Here is a 20,651-nt window from a genome sequence, read left to right on the forward strand (position 1 = left end):
CTCCTCACTTGTATCAAAGATAATTCCATTTTAAGGAGAAGATGTTGCTAAGTATCACTGCCAGGCTGAACATCAGCAACCCTTCTAGTTGGTGGAAAATGGTCTTTTCGCTTCTTTTCTCATTATTCCCTCAGCTCCCTATTTTTTCCTGTCCACTGTGTCCGCTTCCAGCTCTGCCTCATTTCTCTCCTTTGGCATAATTTCATTTATTATCGTTTACATCATCCCTACTTTAGGAACTCGCTCCCAGATATATTCCATACTTAAATTTCCTCTTTTGTTTCTTAGCAAAACTCCCTTGTCCCAGGTTGTATGTTCTCCAGCCCACATTCCATAACACTTTAGAAAAATCAACACATGCTAATATGTTAATAGGCACAAATAACATAACTTACTATCTACTTCACCCACAAAGTGACAAATTAACATTATAATTCCCCAAAGAAGGACTCCTAAGCTGGAAAACTTCAGGTAAACATAGTGGAAGACAATATTTTTGGACAGTGGCTGTGTCTTCTAGTATTCTTCAAATCCCTTAAGTGTTTGCTGATGCATTGGGAGTAATATACAGTACTCCACTAGGGGCTGATGGTCTGTTTGTCATATGACTAAGTAACCAACATGTTTTGTGCTCCTCTGGTCTCATTTTTCTTTCCAGGTCCTAGTCACGGTAGTTTACCACATGGTATTTGGACAAGTTAGAGGGAGCAGAACAAGTAATGGTAAACACTCTTCTTCAGCAAAGGCTTCTTGGAAACAGAATTGGGATAAGCAGATGGTGAATGTCACATTGGATCAGCTGCATTGGATAGACACCATGGAAGAGTCTCAAAGGACCCTGGTTGTCCACCCTTGGCATTAGGCAGTGACGCAGATCTGACTTAGGCTGCTTTTATGAAGTAGCAACTACTGAACACTGTTATTGTTTTTGATGAAAAGAGCCCTGTGGATTGTTTTTGATCTTCATATTAACAAAGAAGAAAAAGACAGCCAGGTTATTTCTTAGAAACAACAAGAAAGATTTTCCCTTAAAAATGTGCAAGATACATCTCTGCTGGAACATACGTACGCACACACACACACAGAGACAAAACAAAACAAAACAAATGAAAAATCCTTTCATCCAGAATCCGTGGTTTGCTTTCTTTTATTCCTTAGTATACGTGAATATGTGAAAATGCACAACACTCAGACGTGCAGCCTGATCGAGTGATAATCTCTTATAATGTGCCTCTATTTAAAGCAACAAACAGATGGAGGGTTTATGAGGAAGGCTGGTAAAAGTAAAAGCAAATTATTGTAATAGTTGTACTTTTAATAGGATTCCCCACAATCTAAAACATTATTCCCCAAGGAACAAATTGTTCTATAAAATTGCGTTACTTAGGAAAAAGACAGTCTGCCCTGACTTTGCAGAGGCAACAGAGGACTCCGGATGGCCTTCTATTGCAGGGGCTCTCAAGGCAGATCGGTGTCCTGGGAGAGAGGATACAGGGATGTCAGCTACTGTGATCTCCTAAGAAAAAGCTCAGTGGAATTGGGTAAAAGGCGGAAGGACCAAGGGGCCATTGGAGGTATGAAATAATTCTGAGCTTTGATTGAATTTCTTACCTTCTAATTTTCTACTTTAAAAAACAAGGTTTGGGAAATTCTTACAAATTTAAGATAAGCAAGCAATGTCATTTCCTGCTCTACGACTCAGACCAACATCTCGCTCTACACAGCGAATCTTGCTCCACAAATAGTGGAACTGTAAACAACCCAACACAAATTCATGACCATTATCCCTTTTCAAGAGAAACAAAACTCATAATAATTCTATCATTAAGATGAATGGACTGTAGTGATGGCCTTTACGTAAATGATAATTAAAGCTAATCGTAATTAAAGTTATTACACCATTTTGGAAGAAAATAAACAACCCAAAGAGAGGGAAACAATGTGGTCAATAACTCACTCCAAAAATATTTTTTGCCTCCAAAGCTCGCATTGAGGGAGACATTCCTGTGCATGATACAAATGGTTCTGACATTAAGAAAAGTAAACAAGTAAGAAAAATAAAGATGGAAAAATTCTGTGGTCAGTTCACAAGTGCTTTTTTATTGTTTGAGGCAGGGTTAAAGCCTTTTATAAAGACAAGGATATATGTGCTGGTAGATTGGATATGACATTGGACTCGTCTAGCTGCCCTTGCACAGAAATCTGGCTGCCCATAATATGCCATGGACAAAACATGTGTTGGTGCTCTAAACAAAGAGCCAGGGTGGGACCTAAGGCAGCTAATTTAAAGCATTACCCCAATGTTGTTTTGTAGATCAAACAGAGAAAAGGTACTCAGCTCTGGTTATTAATGGATTTGAGAGATAAAGGCAAACATTTCATATCCTCTAATTATTAATGGCCTTGAGGATTTTGATCTAAATTTGTCTCCATAACTGATTAACTTGCATAATCTACAAGAGGGACTCCTGCCAGCCTCGTTCCAAGTCATTCAAGGACTGTGTTGACTCAGGAGCCCAGAGGCCACGTAAACGGTCTAGAACTGAGAAAGTAGTTTCGTCTCAGGTCCTTGGGGATTGTGAGTCCCCAAAGACTTGTACAGTAGCAACTCTCTAGTTCTGTGTTATCTATAACTTGGAAGGACTTTCTTTCAGGTTTTGCTGTCCTCAATCTAACCTAATACTGGGAGATCCAGGACAATGACCACCTGGTCTAAACAGAAGAAGGAAAAATAAATGCTGTTGTTCCAAGAGCACCCAGCCTTTCAAATATCTCCTAGAGTGATTTTACCAGTGTATCGGATATTAAATGAAATTATAGCCACCCGTACGATTATGCTTTTTCTTGTAACATTAGTGCTGGAATTGAGCCAAAGATATATACAAAGACCATCACACGAGCTTATGGATTTCATTTCTGAGAGGTCCTGAGGAAAATTCAAAGGGTTTGTGCCCTCTATTAAAAACTGCTTGGTCTGGTGGGTGTTTTCTATAGTCCTCCTTTTCTTTTTTAACTTCTTGACCCATCACTCTATTTTCATCACCTCACTATCTTTAAATAGCCCCCAAAGGAGCAAGCCAGCTCCAAACTACAAATATGGCCACAGGCATTGCTGGACGTATGTGTGGTTAAAAATAAATAAATAAATGGATAAAGAAGATGTGGTGTATATATATACAATGGAATATTATGCAGCCATCAAAAGGAATGAAATCTTGCCATTTGCAACAACGTGGATGGAACTGGAGGGTATTATGCTGAGCAAAATAAGTCAATCAGAGAAAGACATGTATCATATGACCTCACTGATATGAGGAATTCTTAATCTCAGAAACAAAGTGAGGGTTGCTGGAGTGGGGGTGGGGATGGGGTGGCTGGGTGATAGACATTGGGGAGGGTATGTGCTATGGTGAGCGCTGTGAATTGTGTAAGACTGTTGAATCATAGACCTGTACCTCCGAAACAAATAATACGTTATATGTTAAAAAAAAAAAAAGAAGATAGCAGGAAGGGAAAAATGAAGGGGGGGAAATCGGAGGGGGAGATGAACCATGAGAGCCTATGGACTCTGAGAAACAAACTGAGGGTCCTAGAGGGGCGGGGGGTGGGGAGATGGGCTAGCCTGGTGATGGGTATTAAAGAGGGCACGTACTGCATGGAGCACTGGGTGTTATACACAAACAATGAATCATGGAACACTGCATCAAAAACTAATGATGTAATGTATGGTGATATAACATAAAATAATAAATAAATAAATAAATAAATAAATACAAACATACATACTTAAATAAATCAGAGTCCTCGGTGCAACCAGCGCTTGGTGCTGGGAAAGATGCCTTACATTGCCTACTATTCAGGGCAAGAAGTGGATTTAGAAATATACAAAATGAGATCGAGTCTACGCTTTTGAGTTAGGGATTTAGGGAAAGCTATTTACTCCAATACGGGAAGTGTAACAACACAAAGCCAGCCATAAATGTCTGACCTGGCTGAGAACTTATACCTTCCGTTCTCTGAAAAACTGCAAACCAGAATGCACTGCCTGCAACAAAGAAAGATGCTAAAGGATGGTCTATGTTGTGGAGGGGGTGGGGGCGGCTGTGCAGAATAGAAGGGATTAAAATTTAAGGTGAATAAGGGAGGGTAGCCTTCCTCTAAACTGTGACTATTTCACTAAAAATCAACCCACAGCACAATGGTATCAGAGGGCTCTCTACTCAATAGACAAGCTGAAGACACAGTCTCTCTTGTTTGACTACAGCCAGTGAGCATGCTCAGGGAGGCCCCAGGTGTGACCTCTGTTCCCCTGTGAGCTGTGGAGGGGCCAGGCAATCTATCATGGTGTTCCTCCTGTCAGCCCTGGTGCTTTGCTGCCACTGTCTGTCACCCTAGTGGATGAGACCTGCTTAAGGGCAATCATGTCAATCTCTATGTGACCACTCAGTCTAAGGCAAAAGGATGATCTTGACAGGCCTGGCAAAGTCAGCAGAAGTTACCAAAAGCGGAAGTCATAGCCTTCCCACAGAGATGCAGTGTGGGCCATTGTTTTTTCCTTCAGCTTTTTCTTTATTTTTACTTGCCCTTTTTCTTTTATTCTCATGACACAGGCTAAAGCATACAGAACTTGCCATCAGAGCTGGTCGTCTCGGATAAACCTGTTGCCCTCTGAGTTTTTCCCATAGTAAACATAGTGGCACTTCCCCAGGACACCTGCAAAGAAAAGCAAACACATCTTCAGAGGTGGCACGATCAGTACAGCAAGGAGGCACAGGTGCAGAAAAGCAGACAGGCAACAGGGTCACGGATCCAGTGGGTGGCAGCACAGGGAGTCAGCCCCGAGAAGGAAGGACCCTACTTCCTTGTCCTCAGAGTTGACACTCACATAAAATGTCACCAGAGCACAGGCTTCTAGGAATAACGTGTTTCCTGCACAAATTCTCTTCCACCTTTCAGAGACTTCTCTAGTTTGGCCTAGTACACCTTAAAATAAAGCATAACCCTTTCTCTAGGTTCCCTCAGTAGAGTTTCTAAAAATGGAAAATTAAGACTTTCAAGATGGGTCCTACCCAAGCAAAAGATGTAAAACAATCTTCCCAGAATGTGACTCTTTTCAAGTCCTTTGTCATGAATCAATATTATGACCTTCCAGGGAGAATCTTCCAAATCTCAGGAGGCATCAAACACATCTGGGTGATCAAGGAACAGTGGTGGTGTTGACAAAATGCCACATGGAAATTAACAAGAGCCTCCAGCATTAAAGGGCTTCTTCTTCCCTTTTTTTTTAGGTTGGCTTCATGTCCAGCATGGAACCCAACACAGGGCTTGGACCCATGACCCTGAGATCAAGACCTGAGCTGAAATCAAGAGGAGTTGGACGCTTAACTGACCAAGCCACCCAGGTACCCCAAAAGGGCTGAGATGAATTCTCAGGTTGGAATGCCATTGATTTTCATCTTTAGTTTTATTTTAAATAATTTTGTGACTCCACATACAGTTTTTGTTTCATTCAAGGAGATTGTAGGAGAGTTTAAGTATGAAAGATACCTCTAGAGTAGGATCAAATCATTTAACCAACTCAATATTTATTCTAAATATCCATAAGAGATCACCTGCCATAGTTATTATGAAAGCTTTGTATGATCAGTAAGGGTAAATCAGTTTTTCTCAAAGAAAATATTTATAATTACAGTTTGCTTTTTGCCATATTTTTCTTCTAATCTTAGAAAAAGTAACTTAAAATTCAGCTTCACAGAGTTGTCTTATTACTAAAAGTACTTGAGTCTCTGAAGTGTGCATAACCAGAAAAAAGCAAAGAAGTGTCTATAAAACGTTAATTCATGAGCCAAAAATCTACCTGTAAAAATAGCTGCCTGTATGCATGATTATTTTTTTTCTGTCAGTTTGTTAGTGTGAAACCAACAATCACCATCTATTGCTCATTTGGGGTAAATTAGTACTTGAAATTATCCAGGTTCTTCACAGCAGAAGTTCTAAGTAAATATTTTGGTGATTCTACAAGAGATGATTCTCTACAACAGAACTTTAAATATTATTCTTAATGAAGGATTAAAAATGGCTCTTAGAAACTTTTAAGGACAGGGCAGATGCTCCCCGGTTTGGATGGCCTGGGACAAAGTTGGGAATTCCTGGGGTCACAGAATCTCTTGCGAGTTGGCAAAAGGGCGAGGATGACATTGTCTCATGGCCTCAGGCTGGTCTTGGTGCTCTCATTACTTCTGTTTATCACGTTTCCATGAACAAGTTTACTGCAGACCAATCCTCCCCCTTTAGCCATGTTTTCTCCTTGGCCCCAATCCCGAGTTTCTACACTTCATAGGTGCTTGGAAACATCGAGCTTGGAAAAGACCTCCTTGAGACCCTTCCTGGAGCTAAAAATGATTCCTTTGGCTGTTGGCAGCACCGAGCCGCTCCCTTTATTGTCCTGTATCATGTAGCACCTGTGGTTGTTCTAACATCGTTACCAACCCTGGGAGCTGGCCTGTTGGTCAGGCTTGGCTGGTCAGGTTCTGTTCCAGGAACAGTATCCCATACAGGCCTGGGTGCGAGTGTCTCAGATGTTTCTGCAAATCCACAAAGGGCTTCCTTGAGCATAACTGACTCAAATAAACCCTCAAAAATCTGGAAGGATGAGGCCAAGGGATGTTAATTTCTTTCTACAACCCCAGGACAGCATGAATTTTTTTTTTTAAGATTTTTTTTTTTTATTTATTTGCGAGAGAGACAATGAGAGACAGAGAGCATGAGAGGGAGGAGGGTCAGAGGGAGAAGCAGACTCCCCGCCGAGCAGGGAGCCCGATGCGGGACTCGATCCCGGGACTCCAGGATCATGACCTGAGCCGAAGGCAGTCGCCTAACCAACTGAGCCACCCAGGCGCCCCCAGCATGAATTTTTATAAAAAGAAATGGATAGGGCTGTCAGATGTCATAAAGAACACAGTCTTTCTCTTGAGTAAAAGAATGAAAGGCAGACATGCGCGCGCACACACACACACACACACACACACACACACCACCCACTAGTGGGTGCATTCTCTCCAGTAAACCCTCCAGTCTGTTCAGGGACTGAATTTCTTTACTCTATCCTCTTTCCTTGGTAACCGTCAACTCCAGACCTTGCCTAGATACAACCTGGACGGCAAGTGCCATCCTGGAAACAAGCTGGCTACTCCTGGAACGTGGGCTGGAATGTGGAGGGAGGGAGGTGAAGTGTTCTGAGCCCTGTTCCCCAGGCCTTCTTTCTGGTCGGCACTGATGAAAGTCCTTTTTAAGGCTTTCCCTGTTCCTTGGGGCCTGGAAGCGAGAATGTTTATAGACGTCCTGGTGAGAGAGGGCTGTTTGATGAATGCAGGAGACTGGCGAGGTGTCAGAGCTTAGAGAATGAGGCAAGGACATGAGGTATTAATATTGTCAATGATCTCTTGACGGGAAAACAGATACCATACTCACCGTCAGATTTAAATAGGCATCAAGTGCATTGATGACAAAAGGGCAGACTTCAAACAAAGGGCTGTATGGTGGGGAGCAGATCTAGTCTCTGTGCTGGCAATAACCTGATCTGAAGAGACACTGTCAGGGCTAGAGACAGGCCCAGGATTGTGTGCGGTGACAGAAAACAGAGATGCTGACAGAGATACCAGTGCCATATTATGCCAAGGATATTCTAACATTGTCTGCCGCTCTAACGAAAGCTGACATCACTCCCTATCACTTGGGTTCTTCTCCACCCGCTCCTGCAGAGCATTTCTCCCCAGACATCATGACAGAACTCGCTGCTCTAAGTTCCTGGCAGCCCTGTTCTGTCAGAGCACTTGGGGTCAAGGGGCCTAAGGATAACCTCAGTCAATCTAAATTTGGACTTTGCAGGAGGAGTGCACTCATCCCCCTGGTATCTCGGCTACTTGAGGTGATCAGAGCGCCAACGTGTGAGGCGCTGTCACCTTGAATAAAATCCTTACAGGGAAGGCACTCCGTCTGCGGGCTGCTGCAGGAAGGCACAGGGACGGCCTGGCAGCCAAAAATGAAATCCAGCTGCTCACGTTCTCCTGGGGAGAAAGGTGGTCTGGCTAGTGACAGTTAAAATCGGCTGAAATTTTTGAACTCACACCACCTACAATTGCTTAAATTAAGCAAGTGTTGCCTCTGTTGAGAATCCTACCTGAGCTCACGTTGGGAGGTGATCATTCCCTCACATGGGACTTTAGTGTTAAATAAATAAATAAATAAATAAATAAATAAATAAATAAATAAATGTAACAAGGAAGGAAAAAAAAATTCAACCCCACAATCCCATGTGTGGCCATTGGACTTTATTTATCAGGAAGATTATGTGTGGCCATTGGACTTTATTTATCAGGAAGATTATTTGTAAAACAATCGAATCTGCTTATAAATTAAGTGAGGTGGCAGCATGTTTCTCTCTCCCCTGCCTCCCCATGGTCCTCTTCTCTCATCATGGCAACTGCTATAAACGGTGAAAATTACAGAGGGAACAGTTTACTTGCAAAGAACATTTTGACAGGGAGGCGCTCTGAGGCTGGAATTTGGGAACCCGCTGGTTGTGACTCAGTAGGCGGTGGTTTCCGTGTACATCTGTAATGCATTCACTTGTTTGTATCTCCTCGAACTATAACGTCTTGGGACTGCAGGGGGAACAACACATTTAATGGCATATGTAGTGTTTTTAATTAAAATATCTGGCTTTGGCCATAAGAAGTGAAACAGGCTTGCCATGCATCAGGCCGACATGTATCTGTCTGTGTGGGGGGCTCTTTTCAGGGGCCCTGAAAAATGACAGTGTGCTGTCCCCTGGGGAATCTGCTCCTGCCAAATGAGACTCCTAATTTTTCTTAAGTAGCCAGCTCTCCCATCACCGTAAGCTTTTAAAACTATAATTATGAAAAAAATGTATGGGGAAGAATCTGTTTTAAAGAGGTCCTTTATCTTTTAAATGTTTCCCCCTCTGGAATGGATGTTCTAATTACGCAGGTTAAGTTAAGACCTTGGGGCTGCCTGAGGGGCGAGAAGCAGCCTCTTTTCTTCTGATGCAAGACTGTGATGGCGGAGCAGTACCAGAGACTTTGCCGGGGAAGACCCTGAAAGTCCTGAGTAGAAATGCCTTGTACACTCGTGCAGAGTCCAGCAAAGACCCCTGGGCTCCCTGATCCCCCGGACAGCCTTGCACTTCCACTTGCATTTCTGATGTCTATTTATTAAGGAGAGGTGGGAGAAGACCTGTATTTAAGTCCAGCTCTACCCCTAAGGGTTATGTGACCACATCCATGTGCCTTTTCCTTACTGGGCTGCATTCCCCATTTGCAAAATGAAGGCAAGGGGCCAGATAATCTTGGAAGTTCATTCTAGCTCTGAAATAAGTGATTTAGTATTTTCAAATACTTCCCTTATGAAGACAGGGATGTCAGATCCAACACTGCCTGATGGAGAAGGCAAATCCAATGGTCAGTTAATCAAAAATTTGATTTCAACTAAGTTAGCTCTTGAAACACATCCAGCCCACATTCCCATAATAAATAGAAGAGCTCTGCTGGACCTCAAAATCCCCAAGGAAAGAAGTTCCACTCACTTTTGTGCAGCCTGTATTCCACACTCAGAGCTGGGAAGTGCTTCCTGCAACCTAGCCCATGCCCCGTTAGCTTTGATATGAGCCCATTAACTTATCAACTTTACATTCAACAGAGCTCAACTCTAAGTCTCAGAGTAAGTGGTTGGCCTTTTGTATCTATACAGTAATAGTCAAAATCTAATCTAAACAATAATCTAAACAATAATAATCTAGACACACATAAACATACAAATATAAAAACTTATTTGATGATGGAGTACAGGTTGGACCGATAAATTCGTATTTGTAAAATAAAGCAAAAAGTATCAATGCTATTATCATTATGAACATTAGTTTTGGTAATCATCATTTTAAATGCTATTATCACAAATGTAATTATTGCTGTGTAACGACAAACAGATTTTGATCTAGTGATTTTGATCCCTAGGATCTTGCAATTAGCGCTATGGAACAGGCAAAGGACAGAGGGCTTCTCACAGAACTCCTGTTTTCCAATCTGTACAAGTAAAGGAAGGAACTAGGCTCTTTACGGCCTCCGAAAAAAGTGATGACAGTGTTGTGAAGAGGTGGGTCCAGTGACAGGGAAAGAGTATCTGGAGAGTCTTTCTGGTCCACTGATGAAGGTTCTAGAACTATGCTTCCATGTGACACTATACATACCTGTGAACATGTCACCTCTACAATACTCCCTCCTCCCCAATTTCTAATGCCCAGTGGCTGAAACAGCAGAGAGGAGGTGTTCAATAAATACTTGATGAATAGGTTAATACCACTGAAATTATTACCTATACACAATTTGAACAGAATCCACAAAGTTAGGAATTTCAATTGCTGAACGCTCATACCTTAACCTCTGCTAAGACTACATGTCTGAAACAGCTTAAAAATATACACAGATTGAATATCTGCATTATTAAAGAAGGGGGCAAAATGACAGAAGGCAACAGTCTCAATTCCTAAACACCAGGGTTGTTTTTATGCTGAACACTTTCCTCCCACAGAAACAAAGCCATCACATTATCTGGCTGGAAAGAGAGAAGTGAAGTGAATGTTATCATCCAGCCTTAAGAGCTGTAAACATCATACACGGGGAAGGACATTCCGCAGAAAGCACATTCGTCGGTCTTTGTTATGTGTGGGTCGCGAGTAAACTGGGAGCTAGAAGGGAATAAACACCCATGTTTTATGATCTTGAGAAGTGGCTGGAGCAGTACCCCGAGGTCAGCCTGTGCGATGAGCTATCAGCTCTGCTGTGGCTATCACACCGGATTTAGCAGAGCCTGCAGAATTACAGGCTCCCAGCACAACATCCTCCTTCAGTGTCAGCTACTTAAATACAAAAGCAAAATGAAAAGAAGAGATATTGTAAAAGGTCTTAAGGGAAGGGGTTGCTTAGGAGCTGTTTTTGTGGAAGGAGGACAAAGTCCACCGTCCATGCCATGCAGATATTCCCTTCGTCTGCATGACCCTCTGAGGAGCCTCAGGCTGGGAAGAAAAGGGGAAAGGCTCTCTAGGTAGAGAAGTCAAAGAAGAAAGTGAGAGACTTCTTTCCCAAACTAGCTGAGGGTGATTTTAGGCAAGTGTCTCAGTTTATTATCTGCTTCTTGGGTTGGAATCGGGTGCCATGGTTGTTCAATGCTTGCTGATCCCAAAAACATCTGTAGGGACTCCTGCTGTCTCCTCCATCAGTCAGGGGCACAGGAACCTTGCTGACTACTGCAGTGACTACCTCAAACAACGCTATGCAAGGGATGTCTCCTAGTCTCTCAAATGAGCACACTCCAGAACTTTCCTCCTTTATTATACAAAACAACCCCAGGAGAGGTAGGAGCAGCATGCCCTGCTCTCTTGTTCCTGAGATACTGCCGTGGCAGACCTTTGAATTCTGCCATTTTGACCCCAAGGATGCTTTGGCTTCATGCTTATGAATATAAACATGGAGACTAGCCTGGTAATTTTTCTTTAAGAAAGCATTAATTATTCAGAGCAAACTCCATTTAGCCAATTTAATTCCTTAAGTTTTAAATGCAAAGTTAAACTATATTCTATGTTTCACATTTCGCTTCTATTTTCAAGTTTATTTTCAATGGAATCAATTCTTTTCCATGTACTTTTTACATCAAGGCTAAATTTCTCAGCTTTTGCCCAATATCAAAGTTGACCGGTTATAGCTTCTAAATCCTGGAGTCATCAATTTTTACAAAGTCACATTACCTTGAGTAAAATTTTGCAAATCTGAATTGTGACAGGAAGACTTGTGCCTTCTGTTAAAGTTTAGTCAACTCACTTTATTGTGTGTCGTTTTGGTTCAATTTTATTTTGTTTTCATTATTTCCACCAAGGCTAATTTCTCCCCGTGAATATACCAACAAGATATAAATCTTGGTCAGTTTTTTTTTTTTTTTTTTTGCCCATAATAAATTACATTATGTGCAGGTTTAGTTGCTGTCAGTTTTATTTTGGATTGGCTCTTTCTACCGGCAATGCTTATTATAAGTTAAAGTAAATGATAGTTTTTATTCATTTCTTAGCACAAAGAGTATGCAGGACAAAGATCAATACTCTGGATGCATGACAGCATCCAAATGGTGGGGTTATGACGTGCTGCTTTCTACCAAGCACTGGTCAAAAAAACAAAAACAAAAACAAAAACAAAAATACAGCATGGGTCACAGCATCCAAGGGTTTGGATGCATCCACATTCTGAAAGAAAGCTGACTGACCTCAAATGCGGGGCCACCTATCTCTTTGAGAAGAGACCACTTGGCCCCAGTGCTCAGTCCCCCAGGGGAGGCCCAGTGGGAAGTTAAAATTTGCACTGAGAGCAAACAGATTATATAGCCTCTGCTTACACAAATGCTGGGCCTTGTCAAGCCTCACCCGCGTGTTTGTGAGGAAGAAAAAGCCAGGGAGGGAAACCAGTCAGCAGAGAAAGGATCTTGGCAAAACCTGCCCTGAAGGTGATAGGAATGCAAGGCTGAGACGCCAGCCTCCCAGCCTGGGGGAGGCTGCACAAACGGTCACATGACTGGGCAGACAGGTTGATGTGTGACAAGCCAGAGCCTGTGGAAAATGCACTCTGGGCTCCCAGGGCAGCTGAAATGAGGCTTGTCATTTTAGAAGAAGGGAAGGAGGTCGGAAAGGAGGAGAAAAATGCAGGGCCAGGTTTGTCCTCACATAATCTGCTAGCGGGAAATGTAAAAGCTGGTCAAACTCCAGAAATAACCACACCTTAGAGTGGACCCTCAGTAACCAGCTCCACTATCCCACCTTGAGCCCGTGGTCCCTGCCCTCAGGTTGCAGATGCCGTGGCCCTGCCCAGACCTGACCTGGCCGTTCAAAGTCCTTTCTACATAGAGGAAATATTAGGCTGACAGAATTAAAAGTTATCTGGCAGCAGATGTTTCCATTATGTGAATCCTGGAAAGGAAACAGTCAACACACTTTTCCTCAGATGTCAATACTTTTTAAATTGTGTTGTATTGAGGTTGTTCGGGTAGACAGAGACTGATGGGAAGAATCCCAGGCTGAGGGTGGGCTCACTTGCTCTTTTTTAAACTTCATTAATATGTTTGGCTCTTATCTCTACATATGCTGTATTTCAATCAAATAGGAACATATACACATCAGAAATCAATGCCATAGTAAAGATTTCCTTGCTCCAACAATATCCCTCCATTAACAAAACAAAACAAAACAAAACACAAAACCTGCTAAATCTTCTTAGTAGTCCAAATTTCGGTTTTTCTTCTCAGGCTACATTTTTTGTGCCGAGTTAAAATGAAGCCAGAAAGTTTTTATTCTGACTTCCTAAACAATGATTTATTTATATACTCTTACAAGAACACTCTATTTTGCTATACTTCCTAGCAAGCTTAAACACAGAATAGAATACTTCTGTTTAAAATTATTTCTTTAACTGTATTGAAGAATTCTCATTGAGACAAAATTTAAACATCTTCATTTTAGGTCAAGTCTTTCGTTTCATAATGGCAGAAAATGAGGTTCAAAGTGGCTTCGCCAAGGTCACAGTGCCAGACCAGACGTCCATGCAACTCTACCTGTCTAGCCCAGGTATCTCTGAATGATAGGAAACTGCCCTTAAGACAGGGGAGCACTCCAAAGATCAATCTGACATAGGCTGACTCCTACTTTTCCATTGGGAGAAATTGAATCTTCAAGGCCCGTTTGGTGTGAGCATGTTCCCCTACTCCCCATCTCTGTATTCTAAGTGGGGTTTAATGGATTTGAGATGGGCTGGATTCCGAAGTGCATGCCAAGATGGAATGCAAATCAGTTCAGATTCATGAAATTCCCTTCTGTGCTGCTCACTGATGGATGTCACATAAACCAAGCTGTCAATCAAAGTGGACAGTGGTCAAGTGGTATGGCTTCATTTTTCTTTCTTGGTATTCTTTTTTCTTTTTATTGAAGAAAACTCAGAAATCTTTCAGACAGGAGAGAGAAAAGAAAGAAAAATTCACCCCTTCATCACCTCCACCATTTCCACCATTATGTCCACATTCCTCTTTTCCATCTTCCGTCTGAAGTTAAGAGCATTGCCACTAGAGGGCAGCATGAATTTAGGAAAAACAGCAGCTTTCTTAAAAAAATGATGGCAACTATTCAGGAAGGGCCATTAAAGGCACACTGTGCTTTTGGTCACCAATTACAAGTTCTGTAATGATCAATATGTCATGTTTGCTCAATCTATACTGAAGGCTTTCGGGGAATGGGGCAACCAAACAACCCCGTTTTGGATTCCCCTAGCCTTGATTCTGAAGACTGATTTTCTTTGCCATCAGTTGCTCTAATTCATCTTCCAGGCTCAGGGGTTGGGGATGTTTACATAATACCTGCATAAATATAAAGAAGTATGCAAACTAATATACAAAGAAAAATACCTGCATTTCCTAGAAAAATATCATTTTCATTGCAGAAATCCAAAAGGAAATATGCTACCCAATGGCATGGAGTTACCAATTATTGTGACAGCAAAAAAAGTAGAAAACTCAAAAATAAAACAAAATAAAACTGGATCCATAAAATATACAAAAGATGTGTATACTCCATCCACACAAATCATAGCTGCCCAAACCCACCCAGCTATCATCTTCCCTCTTAGAGTATCTGGTCCAGACTAATCAGAAAAGAGAGACAGTGGGTGCCTGGGTGGCTCAGTCAGTTAAGCATCTGCCTTTGGCTCAGGTCATGATCTCAGGGTCCTGGGATCAAGCCCTGCACAAGGCTCTCCACTCAGTGGAGAGTCTGCTTCTCCTTCTTACTCTCCCTCTGTGCTCTCTCAAAAATAAATAAAATCTTTTTAAAAAAAGAGAGGAAGGAAGGAAGGAAGGAAGGCAAAAGCAGCTCAAATAAAAATAAAATAATAATTCCAGCTTCTCTTTGACCACTATTTGGTGCCCATCATTAGTCTCTGGTACATGGGTCAGTGTTTATTTTCATGGCCTGACAGCAAATGACCACTTCCCTTTAGGAGAAATGAGATACTCATGGGTTTCCAGGGATTTCAAGATTATCATTATTTTTAAAACAGCAATAAAGGTATAACATTCTAGAGCATGGCATTTTAAATTAGAATTTTTTAGGAGTAAAAGCAATGAGTAGATTCAGTCAGAGAAGGGAGTAAACAAAAATCGGTGTTACTAGACCAGGGGAAGTAGAGCTGAGTGCAGGTGGGGCTCTCCATCTCAGCTGAGAGACCTTTCACGTGGTCAGCGAAGCATGTGTAAAATGGCTCTCACACACTTTCTTCCCATACACTTTCTTTCCTCATATAACAGTCATGTGATTGACTAGCCACTAGGGGAATGTTGGGTTCCAGTTAACTAATTAAATTATCTCATTAACTCATGACTAACTAGAAACCTTTCTGAGTTTTCTCTCGTACCTCAACACTATGTAAAACCAAAGTCAGCTTCATTGTCTTACCAGGTATATCACAGTGACCACAAATGAGGATTTCTTTGAGTATCTATAGTGAGGATGATACAGTTTAGAAGCTTAGCTGGAATGGGAAGACTGTTCATTGAACATTTCTCAAGGTCTTAGGATCTCCTTTATGTAGGAGCTCCAAAAGGGTAGAGATGACAACTTTTCATCCTTGCTTCATGAGGCTCAGGGCATGTAGGTACTCAGTAGATTATTTTTTGTGTGTGGAATAAATGAAAGAATCCTAGGATGCAACTTGCCCTTGCACCAGAATCACCTGGAAGGCTTGATAAAACAGACTGCTGAGCCCCATCCCCAGAGTTTCTGATTAGTGGGTCTGAGATAGGGCCAAGAATTTGCATTTTTGCTAGTTCCCAGGTGAGAGTGATGCTGCTGATTAGGGGACCCCACTTTAAGAAACACTGTTCTAGGAAAACCCAAGGGACTCCTTTTTAAAAAATAAAACCCTTGACATTAGCTTTTATTCTTATAAAATTAAGATCACACAAATTCAGAGACAGAAAAGCTAGTTGACTGAGGGTCCTAGTGTATTGAGTTTTAGTAGATGAGTTACTGTCTCCAAACAACATTCTGAAAACCAATGGCACCTAAAATTAATAATAATAATTATTATTATAATTATAATAATTGTGCCAGCTCTTTAATAAGAAACAAAAAAACATAAAAGTCTAAATTTAAGTGATGTGTAGACTGTATTAACAGAAGAAAAGAAGAAAAGAGTTGTTTGGATAAGTAGAGTGGAACTGAACCTCGAAACCATAATTTATGAAGTATAGGAAAAAAAAAAACTTGCAGAAAAAATTTCCCAGAAAGTCTTTAGCTTTTCTCTAAAAGGATAGAATCTTAAATGAACAAATCAGAGCAGTGGGGGTCCTCCTGCAGAGTTTGAATGGGAATTCTGGCTTTGCTCTCAAGCACAAATTTGCTTTTGGGTTTCAGATCTGCTCCTATTAGAAAGCTTACATCAAAAGGGGGGAAAACATCCACAGTTCTGTCTAGTTCTTCAAGCTAAAATTTCTCAAGAGAGTCATTGAAAATAAAGACAAGTTGCTTTTTTGTTTTTTTTATTCTTCAAGCTGCAAAAAAAAAAAAAGAACCTCTCAAATAAAATTAAGCAGAGCCAATAACAACTAGGTTTGTCATAATTTAAACTCTGCAAGGATTGGGGGAAAGACCTTCCTTCTTGCGCGCATTAGTCCAGCCTCCATCTGCCCTTCATTAGAATCCAAACAAACTTTTCCTGTACTGATATTACTATAATCTTTCCTAATTCTAGGACACTCTAAATTGCTTTCTCCAAAAGGAAAACAAAAGGAATCTGCTGATATATGAGCTAACTGAAAGAAGTTTGCATTATATAAAAAAAAATATGTTGTTGCAGAAAGCACAGCATAATTCTTGGGCACTAGCAAATCTCAATGCCAAATGCCAAAATATTTTCATTATTTCCTGATCTTTGACTTCCCATCCTCTAACCTGCCTTGGAAAAATAAAAAGTCCATATATATGCTAATGCTAATGAAAGAAACTATAGGTTAAGTAAGAATTAATAGTAGAAAGCAGTTTATAAGAGCCATATGAACCTCTTGTACAATTTTTTTTACCCAAGATAAAGACAAAGTAAACAGTAGAAGAACATATTATAAGGGCCTTCATTAGGGGCAGGCTCATTAAAACTTAATGAAGGCACCAGAGTCTCTCCAACAATATTAAGAGGGGTGCACTTTTTACCTATCAGTGGAATGGCCTGGGTTGGAGAGACATTGCTGACAATGGGTGGTACCAGGTATTATCTGTCTCTGGAACATACTACTTTGATGGCTTGGGATATTACCCCTTTTATTTGGCTGGCTTGAATTCGTCAGGATTCACCCTGTGGTGAGTTAACATGCCTCCATATTGAAAAAAAATTGCCCATGGGCCAATGTGAGCCTCGCACCTAATAGAATACATCTGGCTCTGACAGTTTGATGCCCAGCTCTGAGCCACATTCGGCAACACAAATTAACAGCGTAGACATTGCCCACGCTGAGCAGGAAGTAATAACCTGCTACCTGCTACTTGGCCAAAATCTCATTATAAGCCATTACGGTAATTGAGGGCCAAGACTCTGTGGATATTAGACTCCCCGAGCGCCAGTCGTTAGTTCAGCAGAAGAAAGACTCTGAACGGAGGGGGCGGTGGGGCCGACTGAGGAGAAACTGTTTTGGACCATAGCGTGAATTCCTTCTACAGGGTGCTCTGTGGCTCTGGGAGCTCTGGGAGCTGTTTCTCTTTTGCCCCAAAGTCCACATGACCTCTGGGGGTGGGTAGGGGGGGTGTCAGGACTCCAGGATGCTGACGTAATTCTTGGTAGGCCTCCAATAATGCTATATAATTAAAATTTGGTTTAAGTGAATATTGAGGATAGCCACAAAGGGAAGAAGAAGGCAAAAGAAGTCAGAATGCTCCAGAATAATATGGGTAGAAGCTGGGGTAGAGAGAGAGAGGAAGAGGGAAGCCACCTGTTTTCCCCAGAAAATGGACCCTCTCTAGAATTACTGCACCTATATGGGCTTCCATTCTTCTGTAGGGGGTAAGGCCAGTCCCTTTATCCTGGAAGACTGGCCCTCTTAGTCTCTGTCCAGGGTTGGGCAGCTAGGGATGAAGTGGTGTGGGTTTGGTAGAGGGAAACAGGACAGAAGTCCAATGGATCAATCAAACAGCAGATCAATTAACCTGGTTTTTGGTACCATGAGGACGGTTCTGGACTGTAGTAACCATGACAGCTATCAATAAATATCTCTTAGAAAGAGTTACAGAGGGCCAGGGAAAGGAGTAATTGAAAATACAATAAACCATCTCCAGAAATTCCTTCTTATCGTGCTACATACAAATCCCTCCTCCACCCCCACACCTCACACACACCCCAATAAGAACCAAATTCTCCAATTATGGGAGCATGTTTATGCCAGGTTTTACCTCGGTTATACTCAGGGGTATCCTAAAACTCCTGAGTGCCAGGTCTTCTCCAGAAATGACTAGAAGCCTAGTTAACAAATCTTCCTGGGCATCCACAAGTTTCCATCGCATCCTACGCCATGTGTCAGTGAAAGGATCCCTGGTCTTGGAATTTTCAAAGAGTCGGTATTTGGGGGGAAATAACACTTTGGTGGAGGAGAGAGGATGCTGCTGAGCATGAGGACATCTGTGAACAGCAGGTGCGCACTCAGGACACCCTAAGATGGTCTTCCTGTCTCAGCCACACCAGCCTCTCAGTGTTTCTCTTCACCTAGAAGGTTAAGTACAAGCTGGATGGAGCCTACGAAATGGCTGCTGTTCGTACAAGTGAGGCCTTCCCTCTAACTAGATCCTTCAGGAAAAAACAAATTAATCAACAGCGAGCTGAAGTGGGTTTAATGATTGCATTCTGCATACAATCAGCTTTTCCCTTTTCAAGGGCCATCAATATGTCAAGGGAAGACATATCTGAAGGATATAGCTCTTAACATCAAGGTTATCTATTCTGCACAAGGCTCCCACTCCTCGCTGGGCTGATACTCCACGCTGCCTCTGTCTAACATTTTCATCAACTCTGTAATCAATCAAGGTAATAATGTTGTGCAAAAAATCAATTAACAATGCAATTAAACTTTCCTTATTATCTCAAAGGGCTGAAATAATACCTAAAGGGAAGATAGACTCACTGAACGCAGACATCCATAATCCAATGTGAAAGTGAATTATGAGGTTGGACAGATGCAGGCATGTGCGGGTGCTGTTATTTTCCAGGGGTTATATCTCATCTTGGCAGTGTATCAGTCAGCCCCAATCCCAGACCCTAAAATTCCAAATTACTTTTAAGAAATATATGATGCACAATATCCATTTCATATTCTTTTAAAGATAACCCCCTCCCCTCCAAAAAAATTGAACAGCCATATTATTCAAAGACAAACTGATCTTTCAACAAGAACATAAAATATAAAAGCCATAATAACATTTACATCTGTATAGCACACATCTCTGTAAATGCAGGTCATCTATTATACATAATCTGCAGAGCCTAAGAGGCCCGGGATGCGGCACAGCATTTAAAACCCAAATGCGTGAATGTGCAGACTCCTATGGGAAGGCTGTGACTTCCCCCAAGTGGAGGTCTCACCCATGCCTGCCACAGGCGCACGCATGCACACACGTACACACACGCAGGTAGAAGCATCCGGAACACCAGAAGTATCACTCATTTAAAATGAGAATGACTATATTATTTAGCAATTACACTCAGCTTGCCCTGAAACGCTGTCCTTAAGAATCGAGCACTTATAGTACATAAAAGAGATGACTATTAACCTTTTGCTGCAATGAGGACTGCGAAGGGCTTGAAATTTCTCAGTGAAATAGGATACATAGTAGAAAAAGAGGAAGGGGTTCCCTGACATTTACAGAGCTCATATTAAACTGTTCAGGACCCACATGCAATGGTCTGGCTCCAACAAAAGACAGAAGGGGAAACAATGACCAGAAGAAGGAAGGTTAAACAAACAAACAAACAAACAAACAAACAAACAAACAAACATCAAAGCAAAAGCCAGCAAACAAAAAGTGCTGATCAAATACAGACATTATTTGAATATCCTCTTAACTCCTGGAAATAAAACACAGTAACACTTAAAGGATCACTATGAACAGATGTCAAATGCAAATGCCCGCACAAAAATCACCTCCCTGCACTCGTCCTTCTCCATCATGGCACCAGAGGCTTCCCTATGGCGGAGTGGGAGGATCTCACAGCATATATGGAGAGCCTAGGAGATCCCTGGAAATTCGTAGGAGCCAAACGAACTGATCCAGAAAAGCACAATTCCAAATTTGGGCCTCAGAGAGTTATTTGAATCAGAACAAGGAAGGATTTCGCTGTGTTTCTTGATCAAACGTGTTGCTACGTGAGCTCTAGGTTTTGGTAACACACAACTACTCTCCTAGCGGTGTGGATTTCCACATATGCCACTTGGGAGTTGGGCACATATCGGCGCTTGAAAATATCATTGCTCAACAATGAATTCCTTTATTGCAAGTCACTCACTTGCAACAAGGA

The 20,651-nt window shown here is 41.7% G+C and overlaps 1 protein-coding gene across 1 annotated transcript in view; it reads right to left on the bottom strand.

Annotated features, from left to right (window-relative positions):
• Positions 1-4,545: 4,545 nt before the first annotated feature.
• Positions 4,546-20,651, bottom strand: part of LRMDA (leucine rich melanocyte differentiation associated) — a 973,173-nt gene continuing 957,067 nt past the window's right edge. The window contains exon 7 of the mRNA XM_081824061.1: positions 4,546-4,713. Within this exon, the coding sequence (XP_081680187.1) occupies positions 4,634-4,713 (80 nt within the window). The 3' untranslated portion in view covers positions 4,546-4,633. The remainder of the gene's footprint in view (positions 4,714-20,651) is intronic.

Source organism: Leptonychotes weddellii, chromosome 6, assembly GCF_054177405.1.
Source record: "Leptonychotes weddellii isolate Sample4059 chromosome 6, ASM5417740v2, whole genome shotgun sequence".
Lineage (NCBI taxonomy): Eukaryota > Metazoa > Chordata > Mammalia > Carnivora > Phocidae > Leptonychotes > Leptonychotes weddellii.